The following is a 19892-nucleotide window of genomic DNA, read 5'->3' as shown; positions in this document are numbered from 1 at the left end:
AACAGTGAGGGTGATGGAGCCCCGCCAACACTGAGCCCTCCTTGAAAGGGGAACAGGATGGCACCGTACCTCTTAACTGGGATGTTCTTGATGTTGGTGAATGGCGTCGGTTAGAGTTAAGGACATTTAGTGAAAAGCGCTAGCAACGAAAAATCCTTTAAAATACTAAAAAAAAAAAAAACAGAATGGAAGTACTTCACGGAAGAAGTGTTAAATTGTCAAGCTTTAAGCTTTTAAAAACGCTGAAAAGGTTTTTTGCAAAAGTTTCAGGTGATGAAGATTCCAGAGGTGTTCAGAGATCCTGCCTCAAGAAGCCAGAAAAAAGAACCGACACTCTGAAGCAAATTGCCACTGCATTAGATTATGGGATGAGGTATCTCTGGGTCCTTTAAAGGTGCAGGTCTCCTTTTTAACTTTTTCAGTGAGAGCCTATCAGGCTGTCTTTTCCTTTGCATGTTGTTTTTGGCTTATCTGCAGCTTTTTCCTCTGAAACAATGTTGCAAGTTCAGTGGCTTTATTGGTGCATATTTTCCCATTATCTCTACTCCAGCATTCCTCAGGAAAATACAGTTCTGATAGTCTACATTGTGACTATATGGATAAGGACTTCCAGTGATGAACACTTTTCAAGTTTCTTTTCGTGGAACCTTAAAATATATATTTACAAAGGTATTTCACGGTCTGTGCAAGCAGCACAGAATCATTCAAGGTTTATGACTATCAACGAAAATCCTACAATGCAATATGATGTTTTATTTAAAAGAACTCACTTCTGTACTGAGCCCTATATTTTGGACAAGGCCAGGCTTTAGCTCTAGAGACGTCCGGTGCATTAATCTTTTTTGGTGCTCCCCCACCCCACCATGACCATCTTCTCAAATTACCTCACTACCACCTGGCAAAAAAATGCCCCTCATCTCTCCACAGCCCCTCTCAACACATACATTTCATTTGTTTTAAAGTGATGGTAAAGGCTAGGGTTACTAATCCATTCAGCTCTCCACAAAATATTGATCTGTTCTTTGCAGCAGGCATATTAACCCTCTGCGCTACTTTATGGTGAGTCAAAACTGCCACCAGACAAAACTCTGATCTCTCTCTCTACGGAAAGATTAATCACAAGAGTTATCTTGACATCTGTATTGCTGCCTACAACTGGAAACAAGGAACTCTGCAGCAGGTGCTTATTAATTGTATTTTATTACTAAACACAGGTAACACCCCTACCTCCTCTCAAAATATCAGTGCCCCCCTCCAGGTGAGCACCCAGTGCGGCCATACCAGTTGCACTGCCCTAAAGCCAGCCCTGAATTTGGTCATGTTTGTCGCCAAATGTTCAGTGAAGTGGTAATGTAACATGCAGTGCAGGCATTCCAAAGTGTACATAGGGGCAACAATCCCCAACATCTTTGAATCACAAACATTTGTGGGTACATTTTAAAATTAGGAGTTTCATGTTGGAATATTGTAGTTGGAGCATCAAGATTAGTGTTTTTTCCGAGAAGGAAAGTGCCTGAACTAGAGAGTAGTGTCAGAACTCTGGAAGTCTCTGAGTGGGGAACTGGGAGAGAAAATGAAGGAGAATAGACTAATGGAATGGGGTACTGATGACTCTTCTGCTAGTCCCTTCGGAAGGATGGGTTGCAAGCCATTCAGAGGACTTACAAATGTTGTTGGGAGAATGTCCTTGGATGAAGATATTGAGTGTATGTTTACTGGGGGAGAGAGGAAGGGGGTTGATTAAGTGTGTGTGTGTGAAATAACAAGATGCTGAATCCCTTACAGAAGGAAAAGCATGCAGTTGGTTATAAAGCTGACTGGGAGAGGGGCAGATGAGAAGATGTACCATATGGGTTAGTAGTCTCTGTGTCCACTATACCGATGTGAGCAAGTAATTGATTTAAAGATTCCACTATCTCAAGTGGAGGATACTTCATTCTCAGTGAAATAGCAAACATCTCCTCTAAGAACTGATGGTTTTGTCAAACCAGCTGGGATTTCTTGATGTTGATGAAAACCCTTAATTCTGGAGTGAACTGAATCCCAATGGATGGCTTAATTCTCCAGGTAAGAATAAAGGTGCACTTCATGGGAGTAGGATACCACTACAAAAAGCACATTGTTCAAATGAAATGAGAGGCATCAGAGGTAGCAGTGCTCTCTTGCAATTTCAAACTGATGATATTGCTTGATGGGAAAATGAAAAAGGGATAGTGAAGGGTTAGTTATTTAGCTGCTACTAAACCTCTAAACTTCGAGTTCCCAACCACGTAGAACATGCCCACAGGAAGAAACAGTTTATGAAACTGTAGGTAAAAAAAAAATAGGTTTGAGCCACAGGTCTTTTTTGGGGGGTTGGGGGATGGCGGGGGAGAGATAATAAAATAACGGGTGCAGAACCACTTGCAATATATGGCTAGTGGTTAAATGGGTCCTAAAAACATAGGTATCTAGCTCTCCCAAAGGATCTCTGGAGAGGTCTCTAAAATGTCCACTGTTTATGTGAAAGCTCAGATGTGTGGGATTACATAGCCCTCAATGCTCAAGTAAGAGGTTCTAACTAGGGTGGCTGTGAAACAGCCCATAGCACTCTCTGATACAAGGGGAGCATGTCTTGTGCTTCCCCTAATTTAGATCTGACCGTGAGTGGCTTGTGTGGCAGCTCCAGTTAGGACCCACTTTTCTATACCTGAATAGGTTATTGACAGACTGAAAGTGGGGTGATTCCACAAAGCAGAAGCATCAAGAAGCAATTCAGGTTCACCAGTAAACATACAGTTTGGTGGTCCAAGCATGCTGTTAGCTCTCAAATGCTGCAACTGTATTGTGTCACCTGGATAGGTAATTTCATGGCACCTGGGAGATCTAACCTTCTTGAATTATCTGCAGTGCCGGCAATAAGGTATTTTTCTTACTCAGATGATCAGGCACATTAAGGTGCAGCTCTAATCTTTCCAAAATGGCATAGGAGAGAGACTGTTACGATGGTCTAAACTTGGCTGCAGCAATACAGGGTGACTTGGTTACATTTATGTCACGTAGGTGCTGTACAGGTTCTTTTGAATTTGCAACAATTCGATAAACAGTTCCTGGAGGGCCAATTTTTATTCAGTTACCCTGTACACTAGTTGGAAAGAGAGATGTGCCATAGTTAAAATCCATAAATCCCTCACTCTAGGCTACCACAGCTGGGTGCATCTTCCAGGACTTTTTTCTACAAGCGAGTTATGTAATGCACCACTCTTAATACAAATTAGCATTTCAAGAGTGATAGATGAATCTGAGATGATCGGGCACTGGGTGAAGAGAACGACAACAAGTATGCTAGGTCCAACAAAGCAACATGGAGGGCCTGCCCACTTTGATCAAAACATGACACCTCAACGATACAGCGCATGTATAGCCACTCATGTAAGACACAAGCATTTCCAATATGACCCTATTCTGTAGGTTCAAACATTATAGCGCATTAAAATAATTAGTTATCATTCAATGTCCAATAGGTAGGGTATTTGCTCTCTAATAAAAATTGCAAATCGCCACTAAGGATAGTCAGTATATTATCAATTAATTTCAGACATATTCTTACAATGTGAAAAGGTTATCAATTGTCCCTTATCAACATGTAAAGTAATGTATGGTTTGCAGTGCTAAACAATAAGAGAAAGGTTTGCTAAAAAGATGGATGTGCTCATGTCTTTCCAATATCTTCATCTTTTAACATCAGTCAGCAATATCATAAAACTGTATTGGCAAGATCACATGTCTAAAGCTGCCTGAAATAATGAATGGAGCATACCTGTGATTTTATTAACCATATCATACATGGCCTGCTCAGCTTCTTCCATTTTCCTCCATCGATACTTTAGAAAGGCAAGAAGGCCCCAAAGAAGCGCCAATGCTATATGAGGAAAATAAATACTGAGATTTGGAACTGATTTAAATATAGCCAAAGAATGCCTTTCATTCAAACATATTTCAAACTACATCTTAGTCACAATGAAGGATGTAATTCATTTCAGCACAGCAATGAAGAGAAACTATAAGATAAACTATACAATTATTCAGGAAATTGTGACCTCTGATACTATACATGGATAATGTGCAACAGCGTATGGGCAGGGAGCACAGTTTCCTTAACAACTTTATTTGAGGAAGTTATCAAGCATAAGCCTGGCATCGACAGACACTGGAGCACTGCACATTGTGGTGGGTGCCTAAATGGTCAAACCAAGAAATCCTGCAGCACTGACCGTGCAAAATGGCCATCCCTTCTAACCTCAGAGTCCAAGCAGTAGTGCTTCGCAAAAGTGTGAAGGGACGACCAAGTTGCGGCCTTGCAGATGTCGACCACAGGAACACCCCTAGCCAAAGCCGAAGTGGCCGACTTAGCCCTGGTGGAATGAGCTCTAATACCATCAGGAGGATCCTTCTTTGCTAAAGAGTAACAGATTTGAATGCAAAGAACAACCCACCTGGAGAGTGTTCTCTTGTGAACTGCCTTTCCTCTCCTCTTGCCCACGTATCCGATAAACAGCTGATCCTCCAGCCTGAAATCCTTCATTCTGTCAATGTAGAAGCTTAACGCCCTCTTTGGGTCCAAGCAATGTAGTCTTTCTTCCTCCTTTGAAGGATGAGGCGGAGGATAGAAAGTGGACAAAGTGATTGTCTGGGCCAAATGGAAGGGTGAAACAACCTTCGGAAGGAAAGCAGCCTTGGTCCTCAACACCACCTTATCCGCATAAAAAGTTGTACAAAGGAGTTTTACTGATAAAGCCTGGAACTGACTCACTCTCCTTGCAGATGTTATGGACACCAGGAAAACTGTTTTAATAACTAAGTACCTTAAGGGGCAAGAATGCATAGGCTCAAAAGGGGACCCCATAAGGAAAGTCAGGACCAAGGACAAATCCCATTGAGGCATAACGAATGGTTTTGGAGGATATTTATTTAGAAGACCCTTCAAGAATCTAAGAACAATAGGGGACTTAAACAGCGATAGTTGGTCTGGCAGACAAATGAACGCTGACAAGGCAGACAAGTAACCTTTAATAGTAGCCACTGCACAACCTTTCTGCGCTAGAGACAAAGCAAAAGATAAAACATCTGACAAATGAGCACGTAAAGGATCAATCTGTCTCTCTCCACACCATACCACAAATTTAGACCACCTATTAGCGTAGATAGTTTTAGTGGAGTGTCGCCTGGCCCCTAAGATAACATCCACTACATCAGGCGGGAGAAAGAAGGAACTCAGGTTGCCCCGTTCAATCTCCAGGCATGAAGGTGCAGGCTCTGGAGGTTGGGGTGTAAAACCTGCCCCTGCGACTGCGAGAGGAGGTCTGCCCTGAGAGGGAGACGGAGCGGAGGGCACATTGAGAGTTGGAGAAGATCGGAATACCACACCCTCCTTCCGGAGCTATTAAAATTACTAGGGCACGGTCTTGGCGAATTTTCCTCAATACTCGAGGAATCAAGGGTATGGGGGAAACGCGAAAAGCAACTGGTCGCACCAGTTTCTCTGAAACGCGTCCCCCAAAGCCCCCTGCACCGGATACTGGAGACTGCAGTATAACGGACAATGCGCGTTCTCCCGAGTGGCAAACAGATCTATCCGAGGCAACCCCCACATCTGGAAGATCAAACGAACTTGATCTGGATGGAGACGCCACTCGTGGTCAGCCGAAAAATGGCGACAGACTGTCCGCACGTACATTCAAGACTCCGGCCAGATGATTCGCTACCAAGCAAATCAGATGGTCCTTTGCCCAGGACCATAGTCGAAGAGCTTCTCTGCAGAGAAGGTACAACCCTACTCCACCCTGTTTGTTTATATACCACATCGCGGTAGTATTGTCCGTTAGGACCTGAACCGACTGACCGCGAAGGGATGGGAGGAAGGCCATGAGAGCCAGACGTACAGCCCGCAACTCCAACAGATTGATATGAAAAATCTGTTCCTCTGGAGACCAAAGCTCTTTGATCTCCAGATCCCCCAGATGAGCTCGCCACCCTAGAGTGGAAGCATCCGTTATGACCGTGGTCACTGGTGGTGACTGCGCGAACGGCTTTCCTTGTGAAAGATTGTTGCCCGCAATCCACCACTTCAAGTCCGCAGCAGCATCTCTGGAGATTTCGACAGAACCTTCGAGATCTCCTTTGTGTTGAGACCACTGCCTTCGGAGGCACCACTGAAGAGCCCTCATGTGCCAGCGAGCATGCGTGACCAACAGTATGCAGGAGGCAAACAGACCGAGCAGACGAAGGACCTTGAGGACTGGAACGACTGCTCCATTTCGAAACATTGGAACCAACTCCTGAATATCTTGAATCCGCTGAGGCGGAGGAAAGGCTCGATTCAATGTTGTATCCAGCACTGCCCCTATGAACAGGAGACGTTGAGAGGGCTCTAGGTGAGATTTGGGCACATTCACCGAAAAGCCCATGTCGAACAACAACTGGGTTGTTGACTGCAGATGATACGACACAAGCTCCGGGGACTTGCCTTTGATCAACCAGTCGTCCAAGTAAGGGAATACTGCTATACCCTTCCTTCTGAGCTCTGCCGCAACCACTGACATCACCTTTGTGAAGACTCGGGGTGCTGAAGTAAGACCGAACGGGAGGACCGCAAACTGATAGTGCTGCGACCCCACCACAAACCGGAGATACCTCCTGTGCGACTTGAGTATCAGGATATGAAAATAAGCATCCTGCAAGTCGACAGACACCATCCAATCTCCATTGTTCAACGCCAAAAGCACCTGAGCTAGGGTCAGCATCTTGAACTTTTCCTGTTTGAGGAACCAATTCAAGATCCTCAGGTCCAGGATTGGCCTCAACCGACCATCCTTCTTGGGAATCAGGAAGTACCTTGAGTAACAACCTCGACCCCTTTCCTGCTCTGGGACCAACTCCACCGCGCCCTTTAATAGGAGGACTTGAACTTCCTGTTCTAGCAACAGGAGGTGTTCTTTTGAACAATAAGATGGGGGGCCGGGATGGGGGGCGGAAACTCCCGAAAGGGAAGGGTGTAGCCTTTCCCCACAACGCTGATAACCCAAGTGTCCGATGTAATAGTCTGCCACTTGTGAAGAAAATGCCGTAACCTTCCCCATACAGGAGAGGAGTGAGTGGGGATTGGTGGAAGCCTAAGGCTGCTTCCCCTGGTGCACCCCTCCAGAGGACGAGGAAGAGGCAGAGTGCTGCTGAGAGGCTCCCCTGGTGCGGACCCTACCCCTCCCTCTAATTGATCTAAAGGTGAGAGAAGAGGCAGGTTGCTGAAATCTCCCCCGAAAGGAAGAGGAGGAAGAGCCACGTCCAAATCCACGAAACCTCCTAAAAAATCTGGAGGAGGCAGAAGAAGGGGCTTGCAGTCCTAATGACTTGGCTGTGGCCCTGCTTTCTTTAAACCTTTCCAAGGCCGAATCCGCTTTGGCTCCAAACAGTTTGTCCCCGTCAAACGGGAGGTCCAACAGGGTCGACTGCACGTCCGCAGAGAACCCTGAGTTACGGAGCCAAGCCTGTCTCCTCGCCACCACAGCCGTGCCCATCGCCCTAGCCACGAGTCAGTCGTATCCAACCCAGATTGGATAATCTGAGTTGCGGCAGCCTGGGCATCCGAAACCATGTTCAAAAGTCCTTGGGGAAGCTCTGTATGTGAAGATGTTATGTCGTCCATAAGAGCATAGATGTACCTCCCCAAGATACAAGTCGCGTTGGTGGACTTCAACGCCATGCTACAGGACGAGAATATTTTCTTAGATTGTGAATCCAACTTCTTGGAGTCTCTGTCCCCCGGCACCGTCGGAAAAGATCCAGGCGCAGATCTAGACGAACAGGAGGCCTGGACCACCAAGCTCTCCGGCGTAGGGTGTCTGGACAGAAAGCCAGGGTCAGATGGCGCAGCCCGATACCTCCTGGCCACAGCCCTATGAACAGCCGAGGAAGATACTGGCTTCTTCCACACCTCCAACACCGGATCAAGCAAAGTCTCATTGAATGGTAAAAGAGGCTCCACTGCAGTAGAGGCCGGATGTAGAACCTCAGTCAACAAATTCTGTTTCGCCTCCGCCACCGGCAAAGGCAGTTCCAGAAAGTTAGCTGCCTTTCTTACTACAGCGTGAAAAGTAGCTGCCTCCTCAGTATACTCCCCTGGAGATGACAGGTCCCACTCAGGAGAAGTATCCAGCCCACTGGCTGTATCCAGACCATGAAGCTCACCAGACTCCTCAATCTCTCCTTCCTCCAAGACTCGTTGGTATTCCTGCTCCTCCAAAAGACGGAGAGCACGTCTTCTAGAATGCAGCCTTTCTTCGATACGCGGCGTCGACATGGCATCCGCCGAAGTCGAGGATCGGCGCCGATCTCCGGATCCATCCGACGCCATGTCCGGCGCCACAGGCAGCTTCGACGCCGAGGTAGGAGCCAGACGAAGAGAGGCGCGTCCTGGAGTCTCCGATGGTCCTGTCGGAGTCACTGCCCGAAACCCCAAAGTCGACGGGATGGAAACCTCCGGGGCCGAAATCTCTGGAGCCACCGGAGCGGACACCGGAGTCAAAACCGGCGCCGAGCCCACATTCCCTAAAGGGAGAAAGGGCATAAAGGGTGCCAGCCGTAGCGGCGCCGGAGCACCCAAGGTGAAAGCCAACGGCCCGAAGGACCCGCTGGAGCACCGCCTGGAGCCATCTGCTGAAAGATGGTATACATCGCATTCAAAAATGCAGTATTATCGGCTCCAGGGGCAAGAAAAGCCGGATACTGGGGTGCCTGGATCGAAGGCGACCTCGACGCCAGCCTCGACGTCTGTGACGCCGGAGAGAACACCTGAGGCTGCGTCACTTCAACAACTGAAGAAGACTGTCCAGGCGAAGTCGGTGAAGCCAGAGAAGGCAACGGCGTCGACGGGTGTGGTGTGACTGACCTCCCAAGTCTTTCGACGCCAAGCCGAAGGCGACCTCGAACGAGACTCCTTGCTGGAATGGCGCCGTGACTCCCTACGGCGCCAGGAGTCTCGATGCCGATGAGACCTCGGCGAGGAGGACTTCCTATGATGCTTCTTCTCCTTACTTTTTGACTTCGCCATGAAGAGTTTAGCCTCTCGTTCTTTTAGGGCTTTCGGATTCATGTGTTGACATGAATCACATGTTGCGACATCGTGGTCGGAGCTTAAGCACCATAAACAGTCGGAATGAGGGTCAGTAACAGACATCTTGCCCCCACACTCCCGACAGGGCTTGAAACCCGACTTCCTCCGAGACATAATAACCTCAGAGAAAAAATTCACGCAGCAGAAAAATACACTGTAACTTCGAAAGCAACAGTAGCTCCCTCGAAGATAATCGTTTCGAATGCACGGAAAAAAGGGAACTGACGTCGGCGAGGACCTCTTATTGCCTGTATGACGTCAGACGGCGTCGCGTGGGCTAATGTGACGTCATCGTCGACGTGCAGAAGCTAGGAAGAAGATTTCCGTCGAATGCTGGCGCCAAGGGAGTATTCATTAGTGAGGAAGACACAGGTAGTTGTATCCATCAGAAACTTGGCTTCCGGAGGTAAGGAGGCAACGTCCTCAGCTGCGCCCCCGGTCTTTGTCTCCCTGTCGAGCCGGACCTCCAGAGAGAGAATTCCAGAAGAGACTATGGCGGTGTGCCCTGGCCAGGAAGGATCAATGACACCCAGGCGCATTCACCGCGGGAAGGCTTTGGAGACAGGTAGCTGTAAGGTGGCACGCTTTGAAATCAAAAAAAAAAAAGGTAGGGAGGGTGGCAATCTTAAAACTACTCTGGGAGGGGATCGTTTGGTGAAACAGGGAAGCCATACAAATCTGATCGCCCAGAGGCAGGTGCATGGGCCCCAAGAAGAAAAGGCCCCTTTTATTTTCACTTTTTAAGGCGGGGTCGGAAATTCAGACATGGCACAAGTGGTTAAAGATTACTCCTTTGGGGAAAAAGGATAGGGAGGCTAACTCTGAAAATGTTGGAGGAGGGAAAGGTACGCTGGAATCTTCTATAGACACTTCTTCCCCACCGGCAGGGAGTGATCCCTCACAGTCCCCATTGCTAGGACTGTTACCAAGCCCGATACGGTCAGGTACAAAGGCACAGATACCCCTACTATGGTTGCTACCAACTTCGATAATGCCCGGCGCAATGGCACAGTCCAAGGGCCTCGAAATACACAATATAACTGACATCCTCACTACATTATCTGAAGAGATTAGAGGTAAATTTCAGAGCAGAGTCAAGCACAAATTAGAGCAACCTGCAAAACCATGGAGACTAGAATAAACAAACTAACGGATAAAATGGTATCCTTAGAAAGTGCAGTTAAGGAGACAGACTAACAAGTAACTCATAAAAAACAAGAGATCCAGCAAATTAAGTCAAAGGATAAAGTGTTACGGGATCGGCTTGAGAGCTTAGAAAATAATATGAGACGGAACACTCTCAGACTTCTGAATGTTCCAGAGGAGGTGGTGTGTCAGGATATTAAAACTTTTGCTATTGCACTATTTAAGGATTTTTTTCCGGGCCTGCAGCATGTGAACTTGAAGGAGGACATTCAACAAGCTCATCGAGATCCCTATAGGAATAATCTAAATAGAAAGAACCCCAGAAAAATCTTGATGAATTTTAGAACATATTCTATAAAGGAAAGAATTTTAACGGCAGCGTTAAAAAGAGACAGGTTTATTAAATGGGATTGGTTCTTTCGTATTAGGTTAGACATCTCAAGGGAAACCCAGGATAGGCAATGGGAGTTGGGAAAATATATCCAGGCGCTTCGAGCATTAGGGGTACTGTTCAGATGAAATTTCCTGCAGCTCTTAGAATTATGTGGAATAATTAAATGTACATATAAGAGAGCCGGGTGAAGTATGCTCCCCTATGCAGGGGACAGAGTAATTTTTGTATGCCAAAATGTAAGGTTGTGAGTTCTGGAAGGTCCAATAGGAGATTTTTTACTCCAATGGATGCAGGGAGGGTTCATCAGGGTTGTGGGGGTTGGGGATTATCATTTTTGAAGTCTTTTGTTCTTTTCACAGGGAGTGTGAGCATACGGGAAAAATCATTAACATGTTTTAGTCCTCTTAGTTTTAATAGAAGGGGTCCTTGTGATTAGACCACTTCAGGATAGGTTAGGAGAAGTTGGGCTTTATGGATATGTAGCATGTCTAGAGATAAGTGTACCCAATTGAAGGTTGTATCTTGGAACGTAAACAGCCTTAGGGTTAAGAGACGAAGGTGGAAGATCTTGGAACTTTTAAAAATTATGGAGGAAGAAGTCATCATTCTTCAGTAGACACATTTATTGTGGGATGAGTGGCAGGATATTCTTAAACACACAAAATGGGCAGATCAGTGTGTGTGTACCACCCAATCCTGCGCAGTGAAAGGAGTTGCGGTTCTGTTTAAAACATCTACAAAGGCAGTATTGGGCAAGATCAACGCAGACTCTAGAGGAAGATGGCTGGTGGTTGACGCAAGGTTGCATGGTTCATGACTCACGATAGCTGGTTATTATGGCCCCAATATAGATGACCCGGAACCATTTCAAGTCCTGTATAACCAGTTGCTAACTTCAAAATACCCAGTCCTAGTGGGAGGAGATTTTAATGTTTTATTGGATCCAGTTTTAGACAGGTCCACCTGAGAGGTATTGTGAATACACCTAAAACAAGAGCCAGGTTGAGACAAGCAATGGTAGATCTGGGTTTAGTCGATATTTGGCGTTTGAAGTGTGGTGATGGCTCTAGGTACACTTTTTACAATAAAAAAATATGGCCATCGCTCCAGGTTCGACGACTTCTTAATACACAATAGCCTGGGTGGAGGGATGTTGGCTATGTAGGTCATCCCCCAGAACATTTATCAGATCATTCAGCAGTGAAACTACATTTGAATCTTGAAAACTTTCTCCTCTTTCTAGATGGATGGTAAATCGGGTCTTATTAACGGATGAGATGGTTGTGGAAAGATTAAAGCACAATACCAACAGTTTTTCTAATTTAAATTATGGGTCAGCCACTTTACAGGTGGTCTGGGATGCCAAAAAGGCTTATATAAGAGGAAGACTAATGAATGCAGCCGTCTATAGATATAGAAAAGAGAAAGACCATATTAGGAAGTTTGAGCGGGACATAGCTATTATAGAAGGGCTGCATTTTAAAGCTCAGAGATGAAAAACGTCTAAATACTTTGGGTGTCCAGCTGAAAGAGAAAAGGGGTGAGGTGGAGGCTTTCCTAGAAAATAGAAATAGGAAAAGATGGGAGACTAGCAGATTTGCCCATTATGAATATGGAGAAGGTTGTGGTAAATGTCTGGCATGGAAAACAAAGGTAGATCAGACAAGGAACAGTATCACTTCTATTAGAAATGAAGCCACGGTGGGCTCTGCACATAGGAGCCTGAACTAGAAGGTGCTTTTATCTCCTTCTTTCAAAAAGTATATACTGACGACTCCGAGGCTTCAAAGACCCAGATTAGGGCCTTTTTAGCCGATCTACATCTCCCCGGCTTGGATAACGCATTAAGATAGGAGTTGGAGGCCAAGATAAGTAGGGAAGAGGTACACAAGGCCATAAAGTGTCTGAAATTAGGGAACGCATCGGGTCCCGATAGTTTGCCTAAAGACCTCTACAGAGTACTATGGGTGGAGTTGGCCCCAATTATGCTGGAACTATTTAATGAAGTGTTTCTCAATGGAAAAGTGATCCCGAAATCATGGGATGAGGCCACAATCAGCTTGATTCTGAAATCTAATAAAGATCCAGTGAGATGTGAGTCATATGGGCCCATCTCATTACTGAATTCTGATTATAACATTTACACACATATTTTATCTAAGAGGCCTGAAAGGGTGATGGGTATTCTGGTGCATGACGATCAAAAGGGTTTCAATAAGGGGAGGCAACTTCATGAGTTAACTCATGATTTATTAGGTTCTATTGATCTGGCTCTGCAGGATGAGCCCCAGTTAGCATTTCTTACTTTTGACGCTGCTAAAGCCTTTGATCGAGTCAGCTGGTCTTTTTTTTTTTACAGTCGACTATGGAGGCCTTTAAGTTCGGGACCTCTTCTCTAAGGCTGTAAAATCCCTGTATATGAATCCTGTGGCTAGTATTTTGATCAATGGTAATCTTTCACAGTCTCTCAAGATAGGCCGCAGCACTCGTCAGGGATGCCCCCTTTCCCCGCTTCTCTTCAACTTATATATTGAACCGCTGGCTACAATGATTAGAAGGAATATGAGGATTGAACCATTTTTGTGTCGAAGTTGGGAAAAGAAAGTGGCTCTATATGCGGATGACCTAATGATATATACTGGGAATATAGTGGGGTCATTGCCTAGTATATTACTATCTTTAGAAGAGTTTGGGAAGGTATCCAGCTACTCCATAAACCAGAAGACGACAGAAATTATGTGTTGGAACACCAGTTATACTGGTCCTCTAGTTATACAGGAGATAAGATATTTGGGGGTCCTGATAAGGACTAAGCTAGAAGAGGTCGCATTGATCAATTTTAACAAGGTATGGAAAGAGACAAGGAAACTTTTGAAGACATGGGGTGGTCTCCCTCTATCTTTAATTGGTTGATCAAATATAGTAAAAATGATCATTCTACCAAAGGTGGAATGGTTTAAAAAACTACAGGGAGATCTGTCTGCCTTTGTTTGGGCATCTAGGGGAGTCTGCATCGCATGGAAGAAGTTATGTAAGAAAAAAGAGAATGGAGGGATAGCAACACCTGACTTTTATCAATTTTGTCACGCTTTTCAGCTAAAGAACATAAGGTGTTTACTGAATGAATGGCTTAGTTTCACTCCGCTTTTTAAGGCTATGGTTAAACCTACTTGGAGGCTGGGGACCATTTTTTGTTTAAATTTGGCCATTATAATTTTTTTTTAAATGTTCGGTTAAAGATTCTGTCAGCAGCATGCAAAACCTGGATTCAGGTTCGACAAGCCTTAGGGTTGCCATATTACAGTAGTATGGCCCCTATTTGGAACTCACCTGGTATCCCGGAATTTCTGTCTCTCTGTGGGAAAATGGGATTGTGAGATGGGGGCAAATTATGGAAGACTATACGCTATTGCCCTGGTCCACGCTCCGGGAACAAATGGGGGGCTCGATCTCTAAATTTACGTATTATCAAGTAGTTAGCTGGGTAGGCTCTCTCCCGAAGGAGGGGACAGGGTAAAGTATATGGGAGAAGAGGTTATTAAATAGATCTCCCTATCACAAGGAAATTGTGTTTTGGTATTGGATGCTAATGGAAGAAGAAGAAGAGCCTCTTACACTCCCAGGAAAAAAGCGGGGTCTCTCCTTACCAGCTTTGGACATTACTCATCTTTGGCAAATCTCAGCATCAACACTTTGGCATACGGTTTGAAGAAGAACCATTTATTTACAGTGCATAGGGTTTATTGGTCCCCGGCGAGATTAACAGCCTTGGGAAATGCCCCAAAAAATTGCCCTTGTTGTGATGACGAAGGGGCTGATAATTTACACATGTTTTGGTATTGTCCTAGGTTGGAAGAGTTCTGGCAAGATGTGGGTAAGGTGTTACTTGACGTGATTAGCCCAGTGGCGGAGTCAAGTCCGTCCTTGATTATCTTTGGGGTACCCTCAGACGTGAGGTTGGAGAAGAAGCATACTAGAGGTCAACACAACTTGTTATTCTTGCTAATCCTTTTAGCTAGACGTGAGATCTGCTTGAAATAGGTCTCTCTGTGGGTTCATCTGGACAAGAGCGGTAAAAAAAAATTAATCAACTGGAAAAGATCTGCCCTCCCCCACCCCCCTACAAAAGAACTATGTTTTGGAATCTTTGGGAAGTTGCCTTTAAAAACTTAGTTCTTGAGCACGATTACTCATTGAATTGACTAAATTTGGATTATGGTCTTAAATTGTCCAATGATTAAGAAGTCCTCCCCAAGGTCTTTTGAGGTTGCGAGACTTGAGTATGGCTGCCAGAGTTATGCCTTGCATATGAAGGTTAAGGCAGAACTTGCTGTCTTGGATTGAAGTGGCCTGTGAACATCGGACAAGGCATGAGGGGGTGTCAAGCCTCTACGTCTGGACTGCCCTGTTCAGACTATCCCTGTGCCCAAGTGGACCATTTATGAGGACTTTAATTGGTTCACAGGAAGGGAGATGTAAAAATGCTGAGTGAAGGTCAAAGAATCAAAATGGCTTCAAGAAAATAGGTTTATTCTGAGGTTTAAAGATTCAGCAGTGTTCAGGGGTACCTTCTTACACCAGCTAGAAAAAAAAGATAAAACTGCCAGTACTAGGCATGCTGGGTAGGGGTAGGTGCCCCCCCCCCCAAGATCTTAAAGGGATAGGCTTCTTTTTTTAGTCTGTTACATCCAAGCCTACTGTCTGCATTTTCGCATGCCCCTCACCTTATTGCACCACTGCTCTATGTGTTCTATTGAAAGATACTAAAAATAATTTTTAAAATATTTTTTCAGCTGATAATTCATGAAAAACAAAAACGGTTTGCAGTCTTCCATTCAACAAATACTTCAAAGATTCATGAATAAAGACGTTCTTTGTTGCCGTTTCCATGGAATTCACTTTTTAGTGGTGTTCTGGGGTATGAGCTAATGGCGGGGAATTATTTAATTGTTTATGGCTATTAATGAAGATCCTAAGCAGAAACTTCTGAACCAAGGGATTGTTCGAAACAGGAGAGCCTAGAACTGAGAGCCCTTTAAGAATACTATGCATAACATTTCATTTCCAAGAAGATCCGACCGATACAATGGATGACCCAGTGGACCATGCCTAGTCTCTTGAACAACATATATTATAAGCAGCCATTGAAGAGCTTAAAGGGTAGTGGTGATGCAGTCACAGATGTGAAAGTGTAGAAGCTGTAGGGCGGCCACACCATGGATGTGATAAAGCCGGCACTGTACAAACAGATGCTCATAGAGATAGTTCACTGGCATAGTCAAGGTGGGAGAGAATAAGTTGATGGTGGCCTTGACTTTGTGAAGGAAATTACAGTGAGGAGATATGCTGTCTAAGGTCCTCAATGTGAAGTAGGGAGATTTGATTAACAGTGAAATTAAATGAAAAACTATTTATAACTCTCACAAATGCTCTAAGGCGTCAAGGCACTAAGCTCAAAAACACAGCTCCAAAGTACTGGAACAGCAAAAACGATGAAGAATCCAGAACAGAGTTAATGAAAGATTTCTCCTGAACATAGAATGATTGTTGATTTCCGTGATGTGATGGAGAGTATTTCACAGTATAGCTGTGGTGTAAGAGAGATTTACCCCACCCAGCAATTTTTTGGCACCACAAGATTGAGAGGTACAAAGTTACCTACTTGGCGAATAGCACTAAGACTTGCCCCTGAAAAACTGAGGGTTCTGATTATGTAGGACTTTGTGAGCAATGCAGAGGACCTTAAACTGAATCCTCTTTCTGTTGCTCGTCATCCACTGGCCCAGGGACTTAATGTGATGTGTCTTTCATTTAACAGGTTAATACTTATGGAATGCTTGCTCCCAAAGGAGTGACCTTTTTGTGGTCACAGGGATTAGGGTATCTCTACCACTTTATAGACTTTTTTCAGATTCTGTGTCAAATTCTGTGTTCACTTTTCTTTTTTTATTAGTGTTATTGGCTGGACAGTTGCCTGGGTTCACACAACACACTACACACTTTGTACGAGAATTTCCTCACTGCTCAATCAAAGCTACCAAAGGTTATCCAAGGTTAACTCTGGTAAATATTAATTACACAGAGGTGCAAAACTGTATATGCTTTAAAAGCGAAAAACACTCTGCCACACATTTGGCGCACAACAAGCAAACCCTCTCAGTGATAATATACAGGTTGAAGGTGTTTGCATATTCCTAAACAAAAAAAGGCATTGGCAAGTTTGCAAGATCAAAGAGTCCTAAAGACAAAGGAGGGAAAGCAGACCGGTTTTAAACACAAAGAAACCAGTAACACAAAAAAATAGAAGTAATCTGCACAGTATTTGTCTACACCAATGAGACTAGATGTACTAAGTTGATGTAAAAGTGAGGCCTTTCTGCAAACCTATTGAGAAACAAAAGCATAGGAAGATCCTGAGGTAGTGAATGAAAAACCTTATGACGTCTTACCATGCCATCTGAAATCAGCTGCCTTTGCTGCTACCAAATGTGTGGAACTGTGTCTAACCATATTGAACAAATTACTCTTGCATAAAGCTCTTACCAGAAGGAGCACCGAGAACTTCACAAACCCTTCCAAGCCTATTGTTTAGGTCTCAGGACAATCCACAACATACTCCTTGGAGTGCAGAAAGTCAAGTACTGGAGAGCTGCAGTGAACAAAGCGTTACAAGAGTGTATGTTTTTAAAGTTTAACTCTTATCCTGAGGTTAAACCAAATGGATAAAAGGGCAGCCACAAGACACTGTCACTCATGGTAAAAAAACATACACTATTTTAACAACAGAAGCAACCCATCATGCAATTAACTTGGAACATCAATAGAATATTGACCTAGAATGTCTGGAAAGAAGAACATCTCATCTGCCCCGTCCCCCTGAAGAGTTCCTCAGCCCAACATTGAGATCCATATCCCTTACCTCAGATACACCAGTAGCACCATGTGTACAGCAATGCTCATTCACAGTGCCCAAACTCAAGTCTGCAGATCTCAACAAATTACATTTGATGCACAGAAAACGTGAAAGCAGATGACCTAACCAGAACTCAAAAGATCCTGAATGAAGTATTAACAATCAATAGCCAAAACATCTTCAATCAGTAAGGAACCACTGGTATATAAATTCAGATCCAGTGGTCTGCATTGTAAATAGGAGCACAAGGAACATGTGTTTTTTAACATATACCCTCAAAAACGTTTTCCCTCAGAGTTTATCAAACAGATCAATGAATCTGAGCCAAATTTGTAAAGAAGCATGGGTGGGCAGAATGTTTTATTCTGCATGAGGAATTGGCAGAATTTGGCAGCTATGTAATCTGGAGTTCCAGCGAAATTCCGCCAATTACTGTGTGGCAGAATTCCACGAGTTCCATCCACACTAGAAAGGAGGACCTGGGGCCAGATTTACAAACCTTTTTTGCATTCGCAAAAGGTTTAATTCGCAGGATTAGACTGTTTGCAACAACAAAAAGGCATTTTGTTATGTATGAAATCCAAATGAGATTTTGGTAACAAGTTACTGAATCACAATTTCAGTCTGTAACCAAATACTGAATCTATATTTGCAAGGGTATGTTTAGGGAGGCCCTTCCAAATACTGATTCAGAATGAGATGTTAATATTTTGTGACCAAAATCTGACTGCTAAATATTAGCATTTTACCAATTACACAAATGTAGTAGTAACCCATTCATAAACAGTAAGGGGTCCTTTGGGGAACACTTGCCCTTTGTGAATGTTAAGAAAAATAATTTAAGAGTAGGCAGTCCAAAAAAAAGTGAAACGTTTCACTTGGTTTTTTAAAACTCAACTAGTTTTCATTTAAGGAAGACGGGTTGTATTTACAAAACTTCATTATTTAAAAGCAATCACAGACAGACCTCAGCAGGCCACCATCTCTGAGATGGATGTGATTCAGAGTAGGCTGCAATGTGCAACCCGCCTCCCTACACAGGAAACAATACAGTTTTCAATTTTCTACGATTCTAACATGTCATGAAGAGGTTCCAAGGGGAGGGAGTTCCAGATCTTAGCTGCTCCACAGGCAAAGGATCTACCCCCCCATCTAACTTTCTTAGCACGAAAGCAGTTAATTAAAAAAGCTGAAGAAGAGCAGAGTATTCTCCGGGGGTATAGAGAGTGATCATTCGTCTGAGGAAGACTGGACCCTTGTTTCAAAGGGCTCATTGAATAAAACAAATAGCTTTAAAAATAATGTGTCATTCAATCGGAAGCCAATGGAGGGAAGCCAAGGTTGGAGTGGCAGATGAATGTCTGGGGGTGTCTGTGAGTAGGCGAGCAGCATCATTCTGCACCGCCTGAAGTCTCCCTAGAACATGCGAAGGAGAGCTCAGGAGCAGTACGTTCCCATAATCGAGACGTGAAAGTATCAGAGCCTTAGTAAGAAGTATTTTGGCTGAAAATTGAACTAATTTAAAGATTTTACTAAGGGTTCTTAGAAAACCGAAACAGGTAGCTGCCAGTTTCTTAGAATGGCATTCCATTGTAAGGTGTGGTTCTAGTTAAAAACCCAAGCTTTTTATGGAATCGTTAGGCGGAGGTAGATCCTTAGGCAAGTTCATTGCTAGGGATGGGGACCTAAGTAAGGAAGGATTCCCAACGATCATAACTTCTGTTTTCCCATCGTCGAGCTTAAGCTTGCTCTCTATCATCCATCTGGCGATATCTGAGAGACAGGAAGATAAGGTAGCCTGTTCTTGGGTATTCTTAGCAGAGAAAGAGTAGACCAACTGAGTATCATTCGCATAAGATACTAGAGATAATCCACGTGGCTCAATAATTCTTGCCAGGGGGGACATATAAATGTTAAAAAGAGTAGGGCTCAGAGAGGAGCCCTGCGGCACACCACAACTGAGTGGCAGAGGTTTAGAAAAAAAAGATCGACCTAGGACTTGAAAGGTCCTGACCTTCAGGAAGTCAGAGAACCACTCAAATCGGGTCCCTGAAAAGCCCATCCGAGAGATTCTCTGAAGGAGAATATTATGATCTACAGTATCGAATGCAGCACTCAGATCCAAAAGGATAATTGCTGCATAACCACACGAGTCCAAGCGTTGACTGGTGTCCTCGGTAACCAACAGGGCAGATGCAGTGCTATGCAAAGTACTGAAACCCATCTGAGTGTGATGTAGAAAATTGTAATCCTCGAGAAAGCCTGAAATTCGTTTGTTAACATGTTTTTCT

At 44.3% G+C, this 19892-nt stretch overlaps 1 protein-coding gene across 3 annotated transcripts in view; it reads right to left on the bottom strand.

The window, feature by feature from the left end:
* Positions 1-19892, bottom strand: part of LEMD2 (LEM domain nuclear envelope protein 2) — a 241448-nt gene that overhangs the window by 43364 nt on the left and 178192 nt on the right. For all 3 annotated transcript variants that reach the window (XM_069238854.1, XM_069238852.1, XM_069238853.1), the window contains exon 7: positions 3800-3901. In XM_069238854.1, coding sequence (XP_069094955.1) covers positions 3800-3901 — 102 coding nt within the window. The remainder of the gene's footprint in view (positions 1-3799; positions 3902-19892) is intronic.

This window comes from Pleurodeles waltl, chromosome 6, assembly GCF_031143425.1.
Source record: "Pleurodeles waltl isolate 20211129_DDA chromosome 6, aPleWal1.hap1.20221129, whole genome shotgun sequence".
NCBI classification, from domain to species: domain Eukaryota; kingdom Metazoa; phylum Chordata; class Amphibia; order Caudata; family Salamandridae; genus Pleurodeles; species Pleurodeles waltl.
This window is presented reverse-complemented; position numbering and strand designations above follow the sequence as displayed.